The sequence below is a fragment of the Mus pahari genome, chromosome 5 (genome assembly GCF_900095145.1).
Source record: "Mus pahari chromosome 5, PAHARI_EIJ_v1.1, whole genome shotgun sequence".
In the NCBI taxonomy this organism is placed as follows: Eukaryota; Metazoa; Chordata; class Mammalia; order Rodentia; family Muridae; genus Mus; species Mus pahari.
In genome coordinates, this window is record NC_034594.1 from 25,625,427 (window position 1) to 25,642,709 (window position 17,283).

At 37.4% G+C, this 17,283-nt stretch overlaps 1 protein-coding gene across 1 annotated transcript in view; it reads right to left on the minus strand.

Moving 5' to 3' along the window:
• Col5a2 (collagen type V alpha 2 chain) overlaps positions 1–17,283 on the minus strand; it is a 135,767-nt gene that overhangs the window by 29,653 nt on the left and 88,831 nt on the right. The window contains exons 16-31 of the mRNA XM_021198653.1: positions 15,759–15,812; positions 14,481–14,525; positions 12,373–12,426; positions 8,539–8,637; positions 8,153–8,197; positions 7,942–8,040; positions 7,475–7,528; positions 7,169–7,276; positions 6,156–6,209; positions 5,559–5,657; positions 5,024–5,077; positions 4,251–4,349; positions 4,091–4,144; positions 3,947–4,000; positions 2,914–2,967; positions 1,732–1,785 (exon numbers count right to left, since the gene is read on the minus strand). Coding sequence (XP_021054312.1) covers positions 1,732–1,785; positions 2,914–2,967; positions 3,947–4,000; positions 4,091–4,144; positions 4,251–4,349; positions 5,024–5,077; positions 5,559–5,657; positions 6,156–6,209; positions 7,169–7,276; positions 7,475–7,528; positions 7,942–8,040; positions 8,153–8,197; positions 8,539–8,637; positions 12,373–12,426; positions 14,481–14,525; positions 15,759–15,812 — 1,080 coding nt within the window. The remainder of the gene's footprint in view (positions 1–1,731; positions 1,786–2,913; positions 2,968–3,946; positions 4,001–4,090; positions 4,145–4,250; positions 4,350–5,023; positions 5,078–5,558; positions 5,658–6,155; positions 6,210–7,168; positions 7,277–7,474; positions 7,529–7,941; positions 8,041–8,152; positions 8,198–8,538; positions 8,638–12,372; positions 12,427–14,480; positions 14,526–15,758; positions 15,813–17,283) is intronic.

The following is a 17,283-nucleotide window of genomic DNA, read 5'->3' on the forward strand; positions in this document are numbered from 1 at the left end:
GGAGATGAAGGAGCTTGCAGCCCCATAGAAGGAACAACAATATGAACCAACCAGTACCCCCAGAGCTCCCAGGGACTAAATCACCAACCAAAGAGTACACATGGAGGGACCCATGGCTTTAGATGCATATATAACAGAGGATGACCTTGTTGGACATCTATGGGAGGAGAGGCCCTTGGTCCTGAGAAGGCTTGATGTCCCAGTGTAGGAGAATGCCAGGACAGGGAAGTGGGAGTGGGTAGGTTGGTGAACAGGGGAAAGGGGATGAGGTAGGGGGTTTTCAGAGGGGAAATCAGGAAAGGGAATAATATTTGAAATGTAAATAAAGAAAATATCTAATAAAAATACATAAAATTAAAATTAAAATAACCTTGAAGAACCTCATTGGAAGAAGGGGATCAAGGATTGTAGGAATCAGAGGGATCAAGGACATCAGAAACATGGCTCACAGAATCAACTAAGCAGGGCTCATAGGAGTTTAAAGAGATTGAAGTGGAAAACAAGAAACCTGCACAGGTCTGTGCTAGGCCCTCTGCACACATGCTGTGGTTGTAAGCTTGGCATTCTTCTGGGACTCCTCACTGTGGGGGTGGCAGTGTCTCTGACTCTTTTCCCTGTCTTGGAACCCTTCCCTCCTACCAGGTTGCCTTGTCCAGCCTTGATATGAGGGTTTGTGCCTAGTTTTGTAGCTTGGTATGCTGGGAGGCCTGCCTTTGTCCAAAATGGAAACAGAGGAGTGGATTGTGAGAGAATTTTTTTAAATATTAACTCTATCAAGTCTTCCAGACTTTTCTTCAGAAGTAAATCATTCTCATTATAACATGATAGATCTTAAACCCAAATCTGGAGGCAGAAATCCCCGCTTAAATGAATTTTGCCAGTTTTCCTCTGCTCCAAAAATGAACAAATGAAGCCCAATTTAGGATTCCCTCCAATCTGGTCCCTAATTCACACTTCCAGCTTCATCTCGACCACTTTAGACCATGCTCCACACTTCCAACACTGTATTTTCACAGTGCCTTAAAAATGCTCAGGAAGAATTTGCACTTGCCATTCCCATTTCCTGAAGCATTTTTCCAACTTTGTAATCTCTATCCTTTTAGACCTTACATACATTATTACTTTTGGAAAGTCTTCCTTTACCATGATTTCTACACATATAGCACCTTCCCTGCTCTAGCATTTGGATCATGCAAGTATTATACTGTTTTCCTATATCCTCTCTGTCTCTCTATCTCTATCTCTGAGCCCTCCTGCCCTCTCTGCTATTTTTGTAAATACAGAAACACAACCCACAACCAGTTTGTTTGGCAAAGGAGGTCCATTGCATAACAGAGCCAAGCACATAGAATGTTGAGCAAATGTTTAAGGAATGATAAATATATTAATCCATCAAAGATAAAAGAGCAAAGCTCTGCCAGTAAAATGTTTATAACAACTCCAGACTGTGAATCATTGAGTAAAACTGTATAGCATAAGATACATAACACAGAAAACATGGGATGTGTAATCATTTGAAGCATGTGAGTTATGAACACAGAAACCGTGTGAGTTGTGAATACAGGAAGCATGTGCGTCAGGTTCGGATGGTATGAGCTGTGTGACTTTGGGGAAGTTGCTTAATATCTGAGTCCTTTAATTGCATAACAGAAAAACATATAGCTTCACTCTTAAAAGGTGATGTTGTAGTCCATCAATTTATACTTCTGATATTATTATTTAAAAACTTACTTGATCACCAGCCTTTCCACCTTCTCCAGGTGGCCCTGGAGGCCCAGGAAGTCCCTAAAACAATAGTGACAAATAAAAGTAAGTGATTTACTGGAAATTTAAATCAGATACCAATATGAAATACTTTACATTTATACTTCATTATTTTTTCATTCAAAAGACAATGCATGGACATTTTAAGCAAAAATTATGGAAAACATTGTCCAAGTATATTAAGAAAACAATTTATTATAATTCACAGGAGATTGACAATTTATAAACCAAGATTCTTACTATACCACTTAAAATTAAGATAAGAATATAATAAGTTATTCATGTTCATAGAGTCTGTTATGGCTCTAGCACAATGTTTGAACATGCTAGATTATTACTAAAAAAAGGCCTGAGGTTTCCATAAACTAAAATTTATGCCTTTAAATAACATATCCTATATGGAAGCATTCTGTGATCATTTATTCAACAAGTTTTAGTGAACATAGCAGTAAAATCAGATAAGCTTATGTTTAAGAAGCCTTATTAAGATACTGGGAACATTTTATATTGTACATTTCTTAATTGATTAATTAATTAATTAATTAATGTATATGTGTACACTATAGCTGTCTTCAGACACACCAGAAGGGGGCATCAGATCTTATTACAGATGGTTGTGAGCCACCATGTGGTTCCTGAGAATTAAACTCAGGACCGCTGGAAGAGCAATCAGTGCTCTTAACAGCTGAGCCATCTCTCCAGCTCATATTGTGAATTTCTTACCAGCTTTGAGTTTGAATTGGTGTTTTGTTTTCTTTTCTTTTCTTTTTTTAGAGCAGGACATTCCTTATTTTTGAACAATAATGTTTGGTTAGATATAACCATCTATACTACCTAATAAAGATGTCTGATTTGAAAATTAAAGAACCTTGCCTCAGTCTAACATTCTATAATGTGCATGTATACATACATCCTCATAGATACAGGGTCTCACTCTACATTCTAACCCGGCCTGGAATTTAATAGGTAGCACAGGCTAGCTGTATAGTCACAGCCACTCCCCACCCCCAACTCAGTCTCCCAATTGGTAGAAGTGTAGGTGTGAGCATTGATAACCGGCTACTTCCTGTATTAATAAAAAAAAAAACAACAAAAAAGTACTTTTAAAAGCAATTCATAGAATAAGTTGAAACTTAAATTAGTGCATACCTGAAAGCCAGTGGGGCCGGGAGGTCCTTGCTCTCCTCTTTCCCCAGCTAGGCCCTAAGTAAAAGAAAGAAAAGCATGAATCCCACCAGACATTTGTGTCTGCTTCCTGTTTCCATGAACTGGGTATACTCGCCATTTTACATTTCTTTCAACTACCCACTTTACATATTAGCCAGATAATAAAATAGTATTAAAAATTACCAAATGTCATTATGTGAACTTCTTGAAAATGAGAAAATTTCATTTAAAAAGCCAGTGAAGGAATTATAGCATGGTTTGTTGTTGATATTGTTGTTGATGACGTTTTTGTTGGTGGTGGTGATGGTGGTTTTAGTTCAAGCATAAAAGGCCTAGAGCCAACTATAGAGGAAATATTGGAAGCGTATTATTTCCTATATCCAATTTAAAAGGTTGTATTTATGTTGAAGTTTATTTCTAGTCATCATAATTCATTCATAGATTCAAAATAGAATGATTCAAGAAAGCAATGTTTGATAGGCTACTTAAGTTGACCCCACAAAAGCTAAATATGTGAAAATATGTTTGATAAACAATTTTTAGAAATCTGAGAATGAAAATGTAACATCGAAAGATGAACATCATTTCTTTTTTACCTTTTCAAAACCAGGCAACTTAAATAATTTTTATAAGATAAATTATCAAAATGTAAGTATAATCTACATCTATACATTTTAAATAAAATGCATTATAAATATTTCAAACACTCTTTTTCTTAATTGATCTAGTGTTCTTCTTCAACTATGTTATACAAAGATGATAAGGCAGCCTTTGTCACTACATACCACTTTACAGTTTAAAATTAGATCAGTCTTTTTATACAGAAAGGAGAGTGCAGTACTTTAGAGAAATAAAACAAAATAAAATAAAATAAAATTGAAATTGACCTTTAGTCTCTTATATCTTCATTCCACTTCCCTGAAACTTAGTAATTAATTAGTAATTACTTAACTAGTAATTTTGGAGAAACAATGAGAAATACAAATGAACAATATCATCAAAGAAAGTCACATACCGGAGGTCCCACGGGGCCTGAAGGGCCAACTTCTCCATCTTTGCCAGGAGCCCCCTAGAATCACATGGGCATTTTAGATGAGGCCATCAAATTTTTGTATCGTTTTATATCCTTTTTATTCAATACCAGAAAATGAATGCTTACCCTTTGCCCAGGCACGCCAGCATTCCCTGCTTCTCCTGGTTTTCCAAGGTCACCCTAAAGAATAAATAAACAGTATTCTAAGTTCATTTAATTCAAGAATATACTTTGGTTTCCAACAGCTGATTACAGTGGGCTGTTAAAAATTGTTCATTGTACTCACACTGCTACCTTTGGGGCCTGGAAGGCCCATGCTTCCAGGCTGTCCTCTGATCCCAATGGAGCCTGGAGGACCTGGCCGACCATCTTCCCCAGGAGCACCCTGCAAGGTTGACAGCAGGCAAGAAAGTTGAGTGTGAGCTATTTCTAAGCACCACTCTACTCACATGGTTGCCAGTTTTTCCTAACAATAGAGAACACTTAAATAAACATTAATCGCCTTATGTTTATCTCTTAGTGAATGAGAAAAGTTAACTGTTATTTTCCTACGAAGCCCTGAAGTACTTTGAGCATTTAGAACAGAAGTTCTAATTTGGTCCATTCATAAGTCTCATTGTCACCATCTACTAGCCCTCTCATATTAAAGGGCAGGCCTTTCCTTCTTTTATTTACTCTGTTTTGTAATCTTAAGCATTAAAAATTCCCATTTCACAACTATATTTTTAAAAAAGATACCTACATCAGCTGACAGCATACTTATTTCTAAACATGTAAAAGTGGAACACAATCAGGGAAAGAGAATATTATTAAACATATTTTAACAGTATTTAAGTACATTACTTCAACTTTTTCACTGAAGTAATTTCAATTTCAAACATTCAACCAAGAGAAATTAACTTACATTTTATTCAATTTGAAAATCCAAAGATACTAAGAAATTCTTATTAGTGGGTACTTAAAACATGTAATCATGACCATCATCCACAGGATAACTAAATATGACTTACACATCTATGGGAAAATGTTAAAAGTGATAATATTATTTAAATTTCTTACCAAAGGCCCAAGTTTTCCTTCAGGACCTTGAACACCAGGATTTCCTGTCAGGCCCTGACAATGAAAATCAACTGTTAATCTGTTGATGAACAGCAGTTGAAGTAAAGACTTTAAACAGAAAAAAAAACAATATTCTATTGGAAACAACTAAACAGAAGGGCAATTTCACAGTTCAAATAAAAATTTAAGTAACATTTTGTTAAATTAAATAAGAATTTTCTTTACCAAAGGTCAAACAAGTTATTTTTAGTATGAAATTTAAAAGTACAAAAATTTACAAATAGATAATGTTCTGGTAACAAGTGGCAAAATTATTTGTATGTACTCCTTTAAAAAATGTCTTTTAGAAATTACTACATTTTACTTAGATGTCAAAAATAGCACACCAGCATTTTAAACATAATGTATCCATTCATAGCTATTAAATCAAAGTTTCATGTTATAAAACAAGCTAAAGATAAAAATAGGAAATGACACATTAATAACTGTGGAAGTACTTGGGTGTCACTATAGCATATAACTATAGGCTTCTTACCCGAGCACCTGGAAGCCCAGGTTCTCCTGGACGTCCTGGGTCTCCCTGGCCTCCTTTAGGCCCCGAAGAACCTACAGGACCACGTTCTCCCTGAGCACCCTGCTCCAAAAAAGACAGATGGGGCAAAATTGAAACAAACCAAACAGAGGTTAAGTTCTTATTTTCCAAATACATACCAAAATGCAATTTTTGTTAAAAATATGACAAAGATGTATTTGAAAACAATGTCACTGAATACTCTGTTCTAACCTGTATCCTGTATGAAAATTGTCTTATTCACCATTAAGGAAAGAAAGCATTTGAAATTTCAGTCTCACTCCAATAAGGAAAGAGTTTTAGATTTTTAAATTTCATCCAAACTAAAGCATGACAACTTTTTGTTCGCAGGGGAGAAATGGAATAGTCTGGAAACGATGCCACATATTATTCAAATTATCATTTATCTTCCAGGACTTCCTAATGCTAAAAAAGGAGAAAAATAGACAAGATAGTTTTGGAGTTAGGCCCAATACCTGCTTCTACATCCTTCATGGATGGACTCAAATGGGCCCAGGACAAAGCCCCAATCTGGAAATGTCAGCTTTGGTGTGATCTTACCTTTGGTCCAGGTAAACCATCAGACCCTGGAAAACCACGATTGCCAGGAGCACCCTACAATGGACCAAAATGCAGTTTTGAGATGTTGTTTATCACTGGGGCACGTACCTAGTAAAAGCTTTTTTTTCTGAAATTGTCAGATTTTCAGAGCTCTGATCAAGTTAACACAGCAAAAGGTAAACATAAAGAAAATAATCTTACTAGGAAATTACTTAAAAGTTTGAAAAACATGAGTAGTGAACCAAATCTTTTAAAAGAAATCCTCTAAAATTAATTTTAAAATAAATACATAAAGGTCTAATATACAGAGACAAGAGCCACAATCACAGTCTACTGTGATCAAAGTGCCAACAGTGCTTTCTTTCATCTTATAGAAGACTGTGGCTTTCACTAAGACTATAAAAACATGAAATCAGCATTGCCCCTTCACGTCCATTTTCTTATACTCCACCTACCCCACTTTTTCCTACTCTTTAAAACTGCCAAATTCTCTCTTGCCCTCTCTGATGAAAATTGTTCTATCTGCCACTTTCCCCAGCAGGCTTCTCCTCCTCTAGACTCAACCTACATGCTATCTTCTCATACTCCCGTGTCTCCTACTAATCTAGAATTTATCATTGGTCTCCACCCATCCCCACTCTCCACTGTCATCAATTAGTTAATACTGTACAGGGCACCAGCTAAAATGTGTTTCACTGTTTACTGTCCAGTAATATACAACCCACATGAAGATCAGGACCACAAGTTCCTTGTTCCCTGATGTAATCCAAGCACTTAAAGCTCAAGCTAGCTTACACTAATCAGTCAGTCAATATCTGCTGAATCAGTGAGTGAACCTGAAGGAGACACTTGGCTCTTTTTACATTGAGATAAACACACTACACCCTGCAAGGCATCTGTGTCGTCTCTTTCTTGCTTTATCTTTCCTTTCTTCTTGCAATTTTAGTCATACTACTTCCCAAAACACATGTACAGGAGAGGAGACAAACAGAAATTTTATTGTTCACGTTTACCCTTTCTCCCATTGGTCCCGGAGGACCAACTGTGCCTGGATCACCCCGAGGACCTCTTTTGCCTTCTTCACCAGGTGGACCAATTGGACCCTGAATACCATGTGGCCCCTATTAAAACAGAAGGACAGGTCTCAGGAAGAGTCATTCAGTAAGTAAAAGTCAGGGAACTCATCTAATGAAGTCAGTAAACAATTTTAAAAGTGTTAATTATTTTATCCCAGAGCTACTTTTAAATACATAAAAATTTTAAGCAATATACCTCTAGACAATATTTATATTTTTATCATTAAAATAATTAAGGCTTACTGGTTCTCCCTTTGGGCCAGCTTCTCCTTTGAAACCTGGAACTCCTGGATCACCCTAAAAGAAAATATCATGAGTTGAAAGAAGCAAGGAATTTAGCCAGTTCCTCCTGTTCTAATTAAGTACAGTGAGTAGGCTGCTGAGTCTATACTAAATTGGTACTAAAATAAAATGCAATAAATTTTGTGCATATGTGGATGTGAATGTGGAGTAAGAGGATTTGTGTGTTAGTGAATGGGCACCTGTGTGCCTGTCTCCACCTCCCAAGCCCTAGGGTTAGAAGCATGGTCCTCCAAGCCCAGCATGCACATACATATATATTTATGTAACAATATTAACAGAAAAGGAGACCATAAATTTGAAAGAGAACAAGAAGGGGTATACAGGTGGAAGGAAAGGGGGGAAGTGGTAAAATGGTGTAATTACACTAAAATCTGAGAATATTTAAGCCATAATTTAACAGATATTACCGATTGTCCTCGGATCCCCTGAGGTCCAGTACTGCCCTGAGGGCCAGGAGACCCAGGAGGTCCTGCCAAGCCAGGAGGTCCAGAGGTTCCTGCAGAGCCCTGCCAATGGCAAGGATGACAAGATAAGCTGAAGAGCACAGACCTCACTAGCAATCTAAAGCCAAGAACTACATCCCTTTGAAAATCACCTGACATAAGTTCTGGTACTTACTGTCGGGCCTTTGGCACCAGGTGTACCATCAGTCCCCACTGTACCCTAAAACATACATGAAACATATTTTGAAATATTAAGCTACATGTGACACATCTAGTATTCAGATCACCTAAGAATAGGCAGGAAATTTTCAAAGATAACGTTTTTATTATTATTTATTTATGTATATATATAATTTTTATATGATTACATAACTATATAACAGTACTTTTGTGAGTAAACTTTCCATAGGATAGAAAAAGCAGGCTGTATTGAAATGTAAAGTATTCTTTTCCTGAATGTTAATAACTCAGAATTGGTTATATTAAATAAGCTACATTTTTCTGATACTGTAATAAATAAGCATCTTTCTGGGCTAGCTCTTAGATATGTCAGGCACTTACAGGAAGACCGTGAGAGCCAGCTGGACCAGGTGGCCCAGTTTCACCTCTCTGCCCCTGAGGACCTTCAGGGCCTCGGGCTCCAGTAGGACCTGCTTCTCCCTAAAGGAATGGAAAAGAAAATGTTAACTTAGGTAAAACACTGGGATTGTGGTGTAAAGGTGATTTTGGAGTTTGTCATTTTCAGCCTAAGTGCCTGAAGCTACTAAGGGCTTGTTTTTTTTTTCAGGGTAAACCTGGACATTTGAAGTCCAATCAGAAACTGCACAATTAAAGCTGGATTGAAACACAGAAGGCAACAGAAGATTTCCAATACTATTTTATAGCTAAAATTTGTTACAGGCACACTAACTCATTGAATGGAATATATATATATATATATATATATATATATATATATATATATATATGTATGTATGTATATATATCAATTATATAATATATTTAATAAAATATAATATATAATTATGTTTCAGAGTATGGGATATTTTGACTTATTAAAAGATCACTTATTGACCTTCAAAGAAATGTTTATTCAATAAAATAGAAAACTCTTGGTGCATAGAGCCTTCACAGGACCAAGGGCCTCTCCTCCCATCAATGGCCATCCTCTGCTACTTAGACAGGTAGAGCCACAAGTTCTACCATGTGATTTCTATGATTGGTGGTTTAGTCCCAAGGAGCTCTGGGCATACTGGACAGTTCATATTGATGTTCCTCCTATGGGGCTTCAGACCCCTTCAGCTACCTGGGTACTTTCTCTAGCTCCTTCAATGGGGACCTTGTGCTCTGTCCAATGGATGACAGTGAGCCTCCACTTCTGTATTTGTCAGGCACTAGCAGGGAATGGGAGTGGGTGAGTTGGGGAGCAGGAGGAGGGGGTAGGGGATTTTCTGAGGGGAAACTAGGAAAGGGGATAACATTTGAAACGTAAATAAAGAAAATATCTAATAAAAAAAGAAAACACATGGTTTTGAAGTGGCTAATAAACTTGGTGACTTCTGGCAATTTAAAAGTGAAAAGTGAATATCTTAACAAATAAACAACACTTTTTCTTCTAGAAACTAAAGGATGTTAAAATGACAGCAATAATAATGGAGTGGAAGGCCACGGCAACCATCACTTCAGACCAAGATGCTCCTCCAGACTGGAAAGCCAAGTGTACCATATTTACTTAACTTTCATTCATATAAACAAACTTAGTATGAGTCTCTTCTGTGCAATTTTTGAGACAAATTTGTTCCACAAGCATTTCCTGAACTTTTCTAGAATTCAAGTTTAGCTCCTCTATTTTATCCTGCGTAGTATGTATCTATATGTATCTAATCTCAGAAGAACTAAGAAAACTCAAATTGCAAGCTTTTAGAGGTTAGTCTATAGTTACCAAAACATATTAAATTCCTTCCATCCTTCCATTCTTCACTGAAATGCAAATGACTGGATATGAAAGTTGATACATAGACAGCCAGAAACTACGGTGCGATCTTAGAGAAACAGCTATAACCAAATACTCAGGGATTTTATGGTGAGAGACTGAGAATGTAAAGGCAGTGAAGTAAATTCTGAAATATGCACAACTTACAACATTAAGTTTTATTAAGAAAGATGCAACAGCCAAATGCACAGGGGTACAAGGCAGTATCACAAATAATTAGTTGTGTAAGTCACTATAGACATTGAACTAATGTCCAACTACAGGCAGAAGGGAGACAAATCTCTTTCTGATAGATCATAGTCCAAGGCTCGGTATCTTTTTCTTCTTTTCCTAGCCAGCACTCAGTCTGAGCATGTGAAGTCTCAATAGAAGTGTTAAAGAATGTTGTATATTTTAATTAGGGCATGGAGAGAGAGGTTATCAAGATTGTGTATCTACATGCATCTAATAAATAAAATTTGAACTTCATTGTTGGGTGTGACATAACAGTCAATACCTGCTTAAATGTGGGTGGTCGTAGGTTTGAACCACAGTATCAGAAAAAAGAGGAAGGGGAGATGGTGGAGTTAGAGGAATAACAAGTGTTATGTAAAAGAAACAAGAATAGAAAAAAGGATGAATAGACAGAGGAGGAGAAGGAAGAGGCGGGAGAAAAGGAGGTGGAGAAGGAGGAAGAACAGGAAGAACAGGAATATGGGTTTCAGAGGGATCTGAGACCTAAAGGAAAAAATTGGTTCTCACTGAAAGAAAGAACCAGTTGTTGAAATGACTTAAGACTTCAGTTTACAGCTTCCAACCTCAGAGTTAGACAAAATGGCCCTCACAATTCAAAGAACAGTTAAAATGGTAGTTTCTTTCCATTTTTAAATTCAAATTCAGTCTGAGTACAGCTACTAACAAGAAGCATGAACCTACAGTATATTGGCTGGATTCCTGCCCCCCCTTTATATTAAGGATTTATACAGATAATCACATTTAATCTTTTCTGTTCATTTCTTTTCATTTTTTATTGGATATTTCTTTTATTTGAATTTCAAATGTTATCTCCTTTCCGGTTTCCCCCTCCCCCAATCCCCCTATTCCTTCCCATTTCCCTGCTTCTATGAGGGTGTTCCCCACCCACTTACTCTCTGCCTCTCTGTTCTGGCATTCCCCTACACTGGGGCATCAAGCCTTCACAGGGGCAAAAGCCTCTCCTCCCATTGATTGCTCAACAAAGCCATCCTCTGCTACATATGTGGCTGGAGTCATGGGGACACTCCATGTGTACTCCTTGGTTGGTGGTTTAGTCCCTGGAAGCTCTGGGGGATCTGGTTGGTTGATATTATTGTTCTTCCTATGGGGTTGCAAACCCCTTCAGCTCCTTCAGTCCTTTCTCTAACACCTCCCTTGGGGACCCCAATGGGGACCAAGTGTTCAGTCCAATGGTTGGCTGTGAGCATCCGCCTCTGTATTTGTCAGACTCTGGCAGAGCCTCTTAGGAGCCAGCTATATCAGGCTCCTGTCAGTAAGCACCGCTGTCTTAAGGCACATAGAAGTTCCTGGTGGGCCATGTAAGCAAGCAGTGAAATTGGCAAGCTGAAACTTGTAAGGAAATCTCCTTTTCAAGAGGAAGAAAGTTACTGCTGCTGCAGAAGGGGAAATTAAATCCAGTGGCTCTCAATTTAGAATTGGTGTTTGAATTTGTGATTTGGCTGGGATAATCTTAATGTCCTGCTGCCGTAGTGCCTTTGACTCTCTCCCAAAGAGCATGAAAGAACAAATTGCGACAGAATACAACTCCCACTGAATACTTTAATCCATTCCCACATGGAATCCCAAGTGTCCTCCCTGTTCACATCTTTAAGGGCTTGGGCAGGGAGGGGCAGAATCATGGCCAGCATATTATGACCAAGCAACCCTTCTTGGCAAGATCTAATTTAACCTCCCATTGCTTAAGAACAGTCTGCTTTTGATTACTTCCCACACTGTAACCAAGAACAGAGTATTCAGTCAGTTCAAAGATGGTCTTTTCAGCCATTTCAAAAGTGTCTTTAGAGTCCAATTACACAGCTTTAAGTAACTTTCCTTTAATGGCACATCATACAACAGCTTTTATTTTTCCCCATGTCTTTTTTTTCCCCTTGCTTAAGGACCTACTGCTCTAGGCTCTTTCCTTGTTAAGATTAACTCCCGGGCATGGTGGCACACGCCTTTAATCCCAGCACTTGGGAGGCAGAGGCTGGCAGATTTCTGAGTTTGAGGCCAGCCTGGTCTACAAAGTGAGTTCCAGGACAGCCAGGGCTATACAGAGAAACCCTGTCTCGGAAAAACCAAAAAAAAAAAAAAAAAAAAAAGATTAACTCCCACACTCTTCAATTACTGAAATGCCCTTCACTCATCAAGTACTGTCACAAACTTACCTTCATTCCAGGATTTCCTGGAAAACCAGAAGAGCCAGGTATTCCAAGGGGACCCTAAGTGTGCAGAAAATCATAAAGTAATCACATAATCATATCTTTTTAATCAATATACACTTATATTATTTTTCTATTCTTTGAAGGAAAAAAATCTATATTTCAACAGATAGAAACAATCTCTACATAAAAAAGAAAATTGTGATTATATTCCTAACATCATCCAACACTGTCCTAAAGTAGTTCTTAAATGATATCAACCATAAGTGTTGAGTTACCAAGTCTGAAGGGATGGTGCTGCAGGAAAAAAAAAACAAAAAAACCAAAAAACCAAAAACACTTGCTGCTTTTGTAGAAGATCTGAGTTTAGTTCCCAGTATACACATGACAGCTCACAACCATCTGGATAAGGCACTAGCATGTGTTATTTATGACTTTCAATGTTTGAAAAAGCATGGACAACTTCTGGGATCAGTGTAAAACAGTTTAAAAGGTATGACTTTAGGGGTTCAGAGCTAATCAGGGAACATGTTTGGATTCTATGAGTTGTGATTAATTTAATTCTTTCAGAATATACTCATTTTTCCCAAATTTCATTTCATTTTTTATGGGAAATGGGGAAGAAAATTACTTGGGGCCAAAAGTTTGAATAATGTATTTCTATTTGTCTTTGGGAATATAGAAAAAAATCCCAAACTTTAAAATTAGCCCATGTGATCTAAATCCCCCTTTGTCCTTTCTACCTCACTTTAATGAGGTTTTGTAATATTAGCACAATTAATCTTGTGCAGCTGCTTGAATTAACTTTTATTCTTTCCAAAAAAAATCTTCACAGGCTTTTTAATCACAAAACTATTCTATTCAGTATATTTTGTGAATAACCATCTTGACTGTAAATGGAACATGACACATTTTTGAAAACCAAGGTAGTACTACTATAGAACTAAAGAACCAGTAAAAGTTATGCAAATTTATAAAACCATATATGAATCAATTGCTTTACAGATCAGAAAAACTATATCGCTCAGCTATTAGAAAGATTTGGCTTTGTTTTACATGTAGAGTTATAATTTAAGAGTCCTTGGCACAATAAATAGAGATTTGTATCCACTGAAAATCCTCCTTTTTCTCATTAACTGCTCAGATACTCAAAGACATAACGGAGCTTAAGATACCTATGGAAAAGAGGGATGGAAGATAGACATATGATAGGACTACAAATAAGGCAAAAAGTGAATGACATGTCATAAGTTCATGAAATTAGAGAACTACCTTTATCTTGATGAATATAGATTCAAAAATTCTCCATAAGATGGTTGCAATCAGAACACAGACTTACACTAATTTTAGTTAAATATCATCATGCAGCAAACCCCTTAAACCAGAAAAACAATGAGTAATTGGCCTTTCTCAGCTCACTAATATGTAAGGGGACTTTACTGCCAATATAATAGATTATTTTATAATTTTACAGCTCCTTTCTGGAATTAAATTAATGGTATTCACACTCTGTCTTGACAATCTTCATCTATCTACAATATCAACCACTGATGCTGTCTGGTCATGCATACCTGTGCTTAGTGCTACAGAATGGTTTTGGTTTCTCAATATGTGAGATAGGAAAGACATTAAGCATTCCTTAACATAGTAGATGAAATTGTGTGACCTCGTACCCACCTGATGATTCAATTTTACTCTTAGTATTACCTCATATTTTTTCACTTACTCATTCTATAGATGGAATTACGCCCATGCCTTTTTAGATATTAATGACTCAAGGTTTATTGATATTAATTTTTAATTATTTTATTTATATCATTTATCTAGTGTAGGTTTAAACACATCCTCCTCTACGTTTCTATATTTCAAATTCACTTTACATGACAAAATTAATAATAGTATTACATGTTTATAATAATTAATATATCCAGTTTTCAAAAATAAGAACTGCGTTTATCATGATTTTAGTCCAAGTGTGTAGAACACAGAAGGTGTTCTGTAAATGTCTACACACAACAAATAAAATAATGGTTGAATAAATAAATGAGTAATAAAAATATACAAATGAAAAATAGATTAATTAATTAATCAATATGAAAAATAACAGAACTCACCATTGGTCCAGGTTTTCCAGGCATACCGTGGGCACCTCGCTGTCCCTAATTTACAGAAAAAGGGAGAATTTAAAAAGAGATAGAGAATTGCATCATTCACATTTATTTTTTCATAATTCATTTGTTTCCCAATTTCCAGTAAAAAGATTGAAGAGAAATATTAAGGCTGACTGGTAACAAAAGCCACTGAACTAAAGGCAAGAAAGGCATGAGTTTCTAAAAAGCAGATCAAGTAGCAATAAACATATTTATCCTTGTATCAGTTAAAGCCAAACAAACAAGCAATTAGTAGTCAAGACTTAAGAAAGAAAACATCAAAATATTCTCTTTACTTGGCTGTATCATGCTGTGTCAGGTAAACCCAGATTCAAGGAGAGTTTGAGCATCTTGGCCTTTTACTGACCAGAATAACTCTGGGGACAAGAGCTTTTGCAAAACAAACGAAATAACACATGAGGCACAAACAAGAATTAAGTTCAAATTGATTCTGAGGGGTTCCCCCAGATCCTCCTCAGGGTCTGTTGAGTTGGTGAGATAACACCTGCTGAAGTCTGCAATTGAAGCTCTCCTCCAAAATTGTATCAGTTCTTCTCCTCTTCTGCCCTGGCCTTGGTCATGTTTACAGAGGCAGATAACTCACTGGGTGTTTGCAGAGGTCTCTGTGATAATTGGAACACCATACAGCTTTTCCTTTCACAGTCTTTTCCTTTATTCATTTTTTTCATTGGTATAAATTCTGATTGCACCCCTCCCCTTTCCATTTCTCATACACACCTCACAGCATTCAAGCTGTTGTCTAAGAAAACTGACCTAAGACCCAAAGTCCACTGGTGTCGAATGTGTTACAAAAGAGCAGACTCTGAACTCGCCAGTTTAATCTGGATTCCTCGGTGGCCTGTTGGCATTAAATGGAGGAGGGGTAATCCTTGCTTGCTGTGGTTGTCTTCAATAGTGAGCTGAGGCAGCACAGAGAGTAAAGGAAGGGGCAGAGCATACAATGGCTATCTAGGGTATTTGGGAAGGCTTAGTGCAGAACAGACCAAAAGAGTAATGGTGGCTGAACCTGAGGGAAAGTATCTTCTATCAGTTCTCTTCACAGCTTTCAGAATGTCATGGCACGCTGGCTAGTATGTTGAACTTTATGTTTATTTCAAAATAAAAATATCCCCACCATAAAGTTATATGCCTTGATTTGCCCTCATTAGAAAGCCTATCCAGTAAAACATAACTGAAAAAAATTTAAACATAGTTCTCAATAAATACATGATCTGTACTTACAGGAGCACCCTGTGGCCCAAGTCTTCCCCTCTCTCCTGGCATTCCTCTTGGTCCCTATACATAAGATGGGAGAAAAAAAGTCTCCTGAGGCATCTATATGAGTTCTAAGCAGGTTTTAGTTCACTGTCTTATCCAATTTAGATATAACATAAATAAAACATAAGAGACCTATGAAACAATAAAATTACCATAAAAGGCAATATTGAAAGGAGTGAATTTGGATGTGAACATCAGCTTATCTAAGGAGATCCAAACCCTGATACAAATATATTTCACATAACCTGGATTTAAGAAGCTATATAGATAAGAGTCATTCTTTTTTTTAAATTTATTTTTTATTAGATATTTTCCTTATTTACATTTCCAATGTTATTCCCTTTCCTAGTTTCCCCTCTGAAAGTCCCCTATCCCTTCTCCCCTCCCCAACCTACCCATTCTCATTCCTGGTCCTGGTATTCCCCTCTACTGGGGCATAGAACCTTCACAGGATCTAGGGCCTCTCCTCCCATTGACTAGGCCATCCACTGCTACATATACAGCTAGAGCCACAAGTTCCACCATGTGTTTTCTTTGACTGGTGGTTTAGTTCCAAGGAGCTCTGGGGGTACTGGCTAGTTCATATTGATGTTCCTCCTATGAGGCTTCAAACCCTTCAGTTCCTTGGATCCTTTCTCTAGCTCCTTCACTGGGGTCTTTGTGTTCCATCCAATGGATGATTGTGAGCATCCACTTCTGTATTTGCCAGGCACTGACAAAGCCCTTCAGGAGACAACTAATCAGACTACTGTCAGCAAGCTCTTGTTGGCGTCTACCATAGTGTCTGGGTTTGGTGGTTGTTTATGGGATAGATCACCAAGCGGGGCAGTCTCTGGATGATCATTCCTTCAGTCTCTGCTCTAAACTTTGTCTCTGTAACTCCTTCCATGGGTATTTTGGTCCCCCTTCTAAGAAGGATTCTGAGCTTCTCGGCTAATATCCACTTATCAGTGAGTCCATATCATGTGTGTTCTTTTGTTATGCTCATAGCAGCCTTATTTATAATAGCCAGAAGCTGGAAAGAACTGTCCTTCAACAGAGGAATGGATACAGAAAGTGTGGTACATTTACACAATGGAGTACTACTCAGATATTAAAAACAATGAATTTATGAAATTCTTAGGCAAATGGATGGGTCTGGAGGATATCATCCTGAGTGAGGTAACCCAAACACAAAAGAACACACATGATATGCACTCACTGATAAGCGGGTATTAGCCCAGAAACTTAGAATGCCCAAGATAAAATTTGCAAAACACATGAAACTCAAGAAGAAGGAAAACCAACGAGTCTTTCTTCTTAGAATGGGGAGCAAAATACCCATGGAAGGAGTTACAGAGACAAAGTTCGGAGCTGAGATGGAAGAGAGGACCAACCAGAGACTGCCCCACCCAGGATCCATCCCATATACAACCACCAAACCCAGACACTATTGCATATGCCTGCAACATTTTGATGACAGGACCCTGATATAGCTATCTTTTGTGAG